The 9,635-nt window shown below is 40.7% G+C and overlaps 1 protein-coding gene across 1 annotated transcript in view; it reads left to right on the top strand.

The window, feature by feature from the left end:
• LOC123511814 (D-amino-acid oxidase-like) overlaps nucleotides 1-5,906 on the top strand; it is a 17,752-nt gene extending 11,846 nt beyond the window's left edge. The window contains exons 6-8 of the mRNA XM_045267849.1: nucleotides 2,209-2,397; nucleotides 4,491-4,583; nucleotides 4,901-5,906. Coding sequence (XP_045123784.1) covers nucleotides 2,209-2,397; nucleotides 4,491-4,583; nucleotides 4,901-5,011 — 393 coding nt within the window. The 3' untranslated portion in view covers nucleotides 5,012-5,906. The remainder of the gene's footprint in view (nucleotides 1-2,208; nucleotides 2,398-4,490; nucleotides 4,584-4,900) is intronic.
• Nucleotides 5,907-9,635: the final 3,729 nt, after the last annotated feature.

The following is a 9,635-nucleotide window of genomic DNA, read 5'->3' as shown; positions in this document are numbered from 1 at the left end:
CAAATCAACTGATTGGTAATCAGTCACGAAAACTTTCCCTCTGAGATAGTGACAATGAATACGTTCAGATTACATGGCAAAATGTGGTGCGTGTGTGGAGATAGTGTTCCTCCACACACCGGCCGTTGTACGTACCTGTTCTTAGGTTAGCCAATATCAAATTAAGTATTCATTGCCTCTGTCTCGGAGGGAAACTAATAAGTGAAGGATTAGCAGTCACTCTATATATATATATATATATATATATATATATATATATATATATATATATATATATATATATATATATATATATATATATATATATATATATATATATATATATATATATATATAACACACACACAGTAGTAGTAGTAGTAGTAGTAGTTTATTGAAAAAATAAAGACATTACATAGTATCATTTTAAAGTTATAAGTTTATACATTTTGTCCAATAGTTTTACAGTATACGCCCTTAGGTTTGTTGCTTGAGCTAAGCATAAACATGTAGTACGTCATGCACATATTGACATAATTCTTGTATATGATTCTGTTAATTTAAAAGTTCATTTATATTACTAAAATTAAGCATTGTGTACCTATTTCTACAATGTTCAGACTAGATGGCGCACCTTGCCGAACACCTACTGAAGCACAAATAGTAGTTTTCAGGGATGTTTTCACACACACACACACACACACACACACACGCCCGGTAGCTCAATGGTTAGAGCGCTGGCTTCACAAGCCAGAGGACCGGGGTTCGATTCCCCGGCCGGGTGGAGATATTTGGGTGTGTCTCCTTTCACGTGTAGCCCCTGTTCACCTAGCAGTGAGTAGGTACGGGATGTAAATCGAGGAGTTGTGACCTTGTTGTCCCGGTGTGTGGTGTGTGCCTGGTCTCAGGCCTATCCGAAGATCGGAAATAATGAGCTCTGAGCTCGTTCCGTAGGGTAACTAACGTCTGGCTGTCTCGTCAGAGACTGCAACAGATCAAACAGTGAAACATAAACACACACACACACACACACACACACACACACAATGAGAGAGAGAGAGAGTGAGTAACCTCAGTAAATTATGCAAGATTGAAATGTTACATCATTCGGGTATACGTTCATGTGACATCAATAATGTGTGTGTGTGTGTGTGTGTGTGTGTGTGTGTGTGTGTGTGTGTGACAACATCCCTGAAAACTCCAGCATTTCACTTCAACACATAAAAAATGGTAGGCAATCCACTGAAATCATTCAAGAACACGCAGCAAGAGAAGGATTTAGAGCTGAGACTAGAATCATGAGAACACCCGTGAAGACTCCAATATCTCACTATAGAGCATGTCAACAGAGGTAGACGGAGCAGAGTATATTCAGAGCTAACTATCGCGCAAGCCACAGAAACACCCATAAACACTCCAGCAGCTCACTAGAACACGGTAAAAGTAATCGAACTGAGATGTTGAAAAAAAAAAAAAAAATATGAAAACGACGCTAAGGATATTCAGACGAAACGATCACTGTAAAGTAAACATAAAAAGCGAAGAAAAAAAAAAAGGAAAAAAGGAAACGCTATATTAAAAGTAGGCGCTCAAACAACAAAAAAAAAAAAAAAAAAAATAGGAAAAAAAATGGAATAAAGTGGATTCAGAGGTAACTATCACTAAAATCATAAAAAAAAACACCTTTGAAAACGCCAACAGTTTAAAATTAGCCGAGTTAAGATGCTGAAACAATAAAGGACAATGAACCAAAGTGAATTAAATAACAACTATAACTAGAACCTTAGAAAAAAAAACATCCTTAAAAACGCCAACATTTTAAATTAAGTTAAGATTAGACACTGAAGCAATAAAGCAAAATGAAACTAACCATCAAAACAACTTAAAAAAGAAAAGAATACTTCCATGTCAAAAATAGGTAAGACTGAAACAATACCACCACCACCACCACCACCACCACCACCACCATCACCACTATTACTACTACTATACAACAACAACAACAACAATAACTACTACTACTACTACACTACTTTTACTACTACTACTACTACTACTACTACTACTACTACTACTATTACTATCACTGCTACTACTACTGCAATAATAACTACTAGTACTACAACTACTACTATTACTACTACTACTACTACTACTACTACTACTACTACTACTACTACTACTACTAAAATATGGGGATTCAGAAGTAACACGTTTCCTAACACACAGGTAAAAGCTCCCTGGATCAAGAACTTCTACTACGTGGATTACGACATGTACATTCTCCCGGGCCTGGAAGCCGTCACACTGGGAGGCACGAGGAACTTCGACAGCTACAACGATAAGGTGGACAAGCACGACTCCAGGGCAATATGGGAGCGCTGTGTGAGTGCTGTCCCTTCTGTCAAGGACGCCGAGGTGAGTACTGGGTGTATTTAGAGTTGAGTGTCGGTGTACTGTGAGTCAGTTGAATGTTGAAGTGTATTGAGTGCTTCCAAAAGGTCTGTTATTGTTTGGTTTTCTTTGTATCTTTTGTATTCTTCTCTCCCGTACTCTTTACTAATCTTCTCTCCCTCATTTCTTATTCTTCCTCATTATTTTTTCCACACTCCTCCATCCCACCTCACTTCTCCACGTTTCCCCACCCCCTCCCTTTGTGTGTGTGTGTGTGTGTGTGTGTGTGTGTGTGTGTGTGTGTGTGTGTGTGTGTGTGTGTGTGTGTGTGTGTGCGTGCGGTGACTGTTTTGAGTGCTGAGTAAGTCTTGTGAGGTGAGGTGTGAGTTTTGGTGGTGAGGTGAGTCAGTCTTGAGTGGCGGTGTGGTGGGGTGGTGAGTCAGTTTAGCGTGTTGGTGTAGCGAGATGCTGGCGTTAAGTGTGGTTGTTTGATGAGGATGGGCTTGAATTAATGTATCTAATGATTCTAACGCCACACGTGCAACTGTTAACTATCTACGTTTAATCTAAAAATACACCTGGATATCAGAAATGCTCTGCTCTCTTACCACGACTGTTTTCCAAAGCCACAGAGATGATTAGTGGGGTTATTAAGAGTGTTTCTACAGTTAATAATGTAGAAATCATGTTAATCTTTCACTAGAATCATAAACAACAACAAAAAGAAAACTTCTGTCAATTTAAATAAAGCGTTCTGAAATACTGGAGGTGAAGCAAAGAAATGTTTGAGGATACGAGTCTTTCACCACATGCCACACTGGTGGAGGTTGCTGTGGCTCGATGTGGCTCGCTGTGGCTGGCGACAGGAAACCGGGACAGTAATTTACGTTAGCTTCCCAGAGCAGCTCTCCATGCAATTTCTATATCTGCATGGTAGACCGCCAGTCCCCACGCCGGTCACACACCCCATACCTTGTTCTCTTATAAAACAAGGACAGATAAAGTTGTTTGGTATAGAAGGGCATAAAGCGTTTCAATATTCTACCACCTAACCATTTCCAAGTTATATAATCAATACCTTGTCCTTTAGTGCACGCGTTAATCGGAACATATACTCTACAATAAAATAAAAAATGAATTGAAATTTATTACGAATGGTGGTGAATAAGAATTAACACTGTTTCATTTGTAAATTGATCACTAGGTTTTTTACAATTTCGATATAACAAGACAACAGTGGTTAGTACTTTGCTTTATTCTCTAACACAAGATATTTTCAAATGCCACAGAAATGACAAGTCGGATTCTCATTAAATATTTCTCATCAATGTTTCTCTCTTGTTGAACTATCGCCAAAAACTTCAACTCATTCGAAAATCTTAGTAATTTTGACTAGAAAACAGTAAAATGTAGATCGTAAGTTTAAGGAAGTTTTCAGAAAGGAGATGAATATTAATATAACTCAACTCAATCACCTCAAAATCTTAATCGGAGTTGAAATGTTAATAATACGAGATGTGAATAATTCTGCAGCTGAGATCACACGTGTCAGTCTTTTCAAGTTTATGATATGGCGTTGGAGTGGGTCGGTATAACATCAAGTCTGATTTATTGCGTGGAAAGGAGGTTATTGCAGAAATTATAGAGAAGGGTAAGACGCGAATAAGCGGAAAATATGAGTAATCCTGTCATTCGGTAAAACCCATCAAACGATGAAGAATAACCTACTAAGCGTTTCAGAGAGTTTGAGGGCACGTTTTTCTAGAATAACTTTGTAAGGAACACGCATATCATTATGAAATTTTGCCACTAGTAAAATACGTCTTTTCCTCACACACCGCCACCACCAGACACCACTGCCACCATCACTAATACTACCACTATTATCGTTACCACAACAACAACAACAACAACGATTACCACTACTACTACTACTATTGCTGTTATGACCACCTTCAGTACTTTCATTATTGTTGTTACTGCTGTTACAACTACTATAATTTTCCAAGTTTCTGCTATTGCTACTGCACATAAACAACATGTAACTATAAGAATACCACCACCACCACCAACACTACCACCACCACCACTACTACATCCTACCCTCGTGCCTCCAGGTCCTGCGGGAGTGGGTTGGGTGGCGTCCCTACCGCCCCTGCGTCAGGGTGGAGAAGGAGACCGTGAGCTTCCCTAGTGGCAACACCCTCAAGGTAAGAGGAGAGAGAGAGAGAGAGAGAGAGAGAGAGAGAGAGAGAGAGAGAGAGAGAGAGAGAGAGAGAGAGAGAGAGAGAGAGAGAGAGAGAGAGAGAGAGAGAGAGAGAGAGAGAGAGAGAGAGAGAGAGTTCTACTACTACTACTACTCCTACTACTACTACTACTACTACTACTACTACTACTACTACTACTACTACTACTACTACTACTACTACCACCACTACTATCGCCCTTTTAAGGATGTCCATAATATATATTTTCTAATACGGGCACAGATTGTAAAGATTTCATTCCTCCTTCGTTCCTCCTCCAGGTGGTGCACAACTACGGCCACGGCGGCTACGGGGTGATGACGTCCCCGGGCACCTCCATGCACGCCGTCAAGTTGATGCTGGAGATGCTACCAAGACAGTCCAAGCTATAGCACATTCCCACACTCCTTCCATTCACTGGCGCCGTGTGACCCCGGTGTTGTGGCGCCGGCATTCAGACTATTTAGGTGTCCGTTACTACTTCCCCTTCTCCTTTTTCCTCTATATCATTATTGCCAACAACAACAACAACAACAACAACAACAACAACAACAACATAAACAACAATAGGTACAGCAGCAATTTCAACAAGAATTATTTATATTAATTATACAACAACAACAACAACAACAACAACAACAACTAAGAGAACGACAACAACTCTTACTACTGCTACTACTGTTACTACTAGACCTATTACTATAACGAGAATACCCTTTTTACTATTACTACTACAACAACAACAACAACAACTACTACTACTACTCGGTTTGACCACCACCACCACCACCACCACCACCACTACTACTGACAGATGATTTACTGCAGCATCAAGCAAATGATGAATCAATAACACATAAAATGGACACTCGCAAATCTGGCTGTGGTCACGCAACTGGTGGTGACTGAAGGTGCAGGTGGTGCACGAGGAGTGATGGTGCTCGGTTGTTGGTGACAGTGGTGGTGTATCTTATTGAGATGGTTCGTAGCTATTGACAGCCTTGATACATTGACTCTTTCTCGCAGTCTTCCATGTCTCTCCTTTCCGTCTTCCTCTCTTCCTCCATTTTTCAGACAGACCTTTGTTTTTCTACTTTTATTTTTTCGGAGACTTTTTTCTCTCCATTTTTTTCAAATTTACAGACTTTTCTTTTCCATCCATTTCACTAACACTTTCCTTCTTCTACTTTTCATACGTTCTCAATATCATAGCCTTCCCTTTACTGTAGGTGCCTTATTACAGAGACTGGCAATAAAATAGAAAAAATAAAACTAATGAACATATAATTTAACATACATTATTCCTCAGGTTCCTTTAGGTAATAAAAAAAAAAAAAGGTTTCCAAGGGTTTCGCAGTCGAGTGTTGTACGCAGGTGAAATGCTCCATTTGATTCACCACCGGAAGATCAGTGCTCATTAAGATTCGTCTCCTAGACTTAGAGGGATTCGTATCTCATTTTTTTTTCTTACTATATCCAATTATTTCTATTTCATAATCCTCTTCTAAGAAGGACTCAAAAGGTGAATACTGTACTTGAATATCTAGAATATCTAAAATAACTTCATCATGAGCCAGAACTCAACGGAAGCGTATCTCTTCATTCGGTTGATGTTGTTAATGATACTTTTGATGTTCTACAGGACAGTTGTTGGCTTACATATTGAACTAGACTATTGAAATTTAATAATACTCCTATATACAATAATTTCCTTTTCAGTTCTTCACTGTCAAACTTAAATGTTATGGTGGGTTTGAGTTACAGGACGTTGAAGGGCATTGCGGAAGCCTTCCACTAGATAGGCCTCAGAGCACAGAGGCCTCAGGAGGTTTGGGCAACGGATCACTTGGAAGCGAAATCTATTCAAATCACTTAGTTTAAAAAATGTCTCTGAACTCAAATGTCTTGACTACAGGCTTAGTGAAGGAAGTATGAAAATTCATACTCACACTAATAGTTCATTCACCCAAAGCGTTTAAGCATACGAACCATTGTCACACCATACTCTGCCATGCCATGCCATTGCCTCCCATGCACCACTGCCACACCTCATCACCAACACATCGTTAAACATTCACCAACAATAACAACACCACTCATTAAAGCACTGGGTTCCCATATATCAACTATCAAAATTCCGGTCACTTTCACTAACACGTGACAGACGCATTTGGAGAACATGTAAATTAACAATGAAAATATACAGTTCCTACTAATTTTATCTTTGCTGCAGTAACAAGCTCACAAGACCACAAACAAGCAAACAATATTCCAAACCGAGCCTTATCAACGCTGGTTAGAGTAAAGACTGGCGTGCGAGGAGAGGCCGAGTGTGAGGCAGCGCTGGGAAGGCTTGGATTATCAACTCCATACGGGACTCGTACATTTAAAGCCCCATATACTCTGTGGCTACTGTGGTTCCCAAACTTTTCCTGAGTAAGTACCACTTGGTATCCCCGTCGAGTCCCCGCGAACCACCTTGCTACCAACCACGATAAATTTCAAGTACATTCAAAATTAAAGTAAGATTCTAAATTCTAACTTTTTTTTTCGTGTTTTTCAAGACACATCAATTCGAACTCTCACAACAACAAACGCGTCAACATTTATAACATAGAACTCTGTTTTTACATAATACCAATTAACATTTAACAATTTTTTTTTCCTTTCTAACATGAATAACACAATTAACATGTAACATTGAACTTTTTTTTGTTTGCATTAATAACACAACCAACATATAACAAACAACATTTTCCTTTTTTCTTTTAAAATAACACAATCAACACATAACATGTACTATTTTTTTTTTTTTTTTTTACATGAAACACTCAACATGCAACACGAGCACCGGGCGGAGGAGTGTTTGTCAGCCAGCTTCATGTAGTGACTTATCAATTCCTTTTTTTCGTCATCCATCGCCAAATCTTCGTCCACTTACTGATCTTTCTCTTCTCTCCCTCCTGGCGGCTGTTCTTTGCCAGGCCTGTGCCAGTGCATGATGTTTCCACGCAGCCCTCATGACTCTCCTCATCCCCTTCATTCCTATCTCCGCTACACAAAAACTCTTTTTTCCACACCACGCCCACGATGACCGGGCCAGTGAAGCCCGGGCAGCGGGGCGCGGTGGCGATGAAGCTGCAGTCCACGTTGTTCCCATTACATTCCACCTCACCCCCTTCATTCCTGTCCCCGCCACACAAAAAATTTTTTTTCCACACTACGCCCACGATGACCGGGCCTGTGAAGCCCGGGCAGCGGGGCGTGGTGGCGATGAAATTTTGTCCCTTGACGGGGCTCACCTCCTCTTGTTCCCCTTCCCGGACAAACACTTCAGCTGCCGAGGGATTTGAGACGTTTGGTCCCCGCCGCTTACAAAGGCGGCGCCACATCTTGCAGAGCCCTCGCTTGATTTTCTTAGCGCCAGTCTCAGTCATACTGTTTGACTGGTTTTACCAGGAGTGACAAAAGTCATAAAGAACAAGGTGCTATCAGAAGGCCGGTGGCATCGATACAAAACTTGATTTTTCATTTCTGACAAATCTTGTCTTGCCAGCAACTCCAAGCTCCCTCTCCAAGGCCGCACTTCCATCCACACTACATAGAACCTTCTCTATAATACTTACTACCCTCCAATAGACTATAGCCGTGGTACAGTGGAACCATGCATGCTTTGGGGTCCGAGGGGTCTCCAAGCGCACGGGTTCGAATCCTTTCCACGGTCCGAGTGTAGGTTGGGTTTCCTCACTCGGGGCAACAGTTTCCTAGCGGGTGGGCTTTGAGATAGGAGGTACCCCAAATATCCCCTTTAGCCCATAAATTTCCGTGAAAAGCCCACATGGTATTAAAAAAAAAAAAAAGATCACCACGCTCCAGGATGCATGCAGACCTTGGCTACATAACTTTTCAGCAGGAATATTGGGTATGCACCAGTGTAGAGCCACATAGGAGCAGGATTCTCGTGTGGACAATTCACGCTTCAGGAATGGTTTTGGTATTGTTCTTATCCTTTTACGAAAGATACGCCAAACAAACTTAGCATCCCTAAGTTAACATAAACAGGCGTGCATGTGCTTCCACGTGTTGTTCAATCGTTAGAACTGTTTGCAAAGGTCACATTGAGTTTTCATTGCTGTTTCTTCCCATCTATGATGAAAACTTATTCCATGATTGTAGAGTATCATGTGTGTTATTACTTCTTTCTCTACTACTACTACTACGTATTACTACTTCCGAGCTCAATAACACTAAATTTATGAAAATGAGACAACGAAACGTTTAAGAATACAGATCATCGTCTTTTTCATTTAACTTATCACTTGCACACTTCATCCTTTTAAAAATAGTGTTGGGTAATGACTGGTGCAACTCGATGAGAAAAATGAAAACTTTTGATGCACGAGGAACCTTCGCCTTTACAATACTGCGTCCCTTATTTCAGATTATTGCAGCTTATCATCAGTCAGCCTCCTCACCACCTCTCTCTCTCTCTTAATCAAATTTGTTACGAATGAAGGAAGGACTTGGAGATATAGACAAGGTAGACAAAATGGAAAACCAAGAATGGAGAGCGGAGGGATAGGAAGAATGAGTAAGGAAAAAAAGACAGCAGAAAGAGGAAGGACGAATGAGAAGAAGAGATTATTAAAGCGAAAGATAAAAGTGAGGAATGAGAGAAAGAGAAAGAATAAAAGAGGAAACAAGCACGAGAGTAGAAACAGGCCATAGGGGCGAGGATCAGTAAATCAGCTGACTAAGAGCTGAGCAAGATAAGGATGATCGGGTGTACACTGTTGATTCCCTATCTAACCTCCTTGGGTCCGCGTAATACTGTCCCGCTTCATGAAATCGAGGCTCTCCGATAACGTATTTCGTGAGGCTATGTATAAAATCTCACAATTCAACACAGTGTGCAACCACGGTCTATAGGTAGACTATGCGCGCAACAGCATGCGCGTGCTTGCGCCTATGGTCACACACACACACACACACACACACACACACACACACACTCAC

This window comes from Portunus trituberculatus, chromosome 32, assembly GCF_017591435.1.
Source record: "Portunus trituberculatus isolate SZX2019 chromosome 32, ASM1759143v1, whole genome shotgun sequence".
In the NCBI taxonomy this organism is placed as follows: domain Eukaryota; kingdom Metazoa; phylum Arthropoda; class Malacostraca; order Decapoda; family Portunidae; genus Portunus; species Portunus trituberculatus.
Note: the sequence above shows the minus strand (reverse complement) of the source record. Positions and strands in the feature narration are given on the sequence as shown.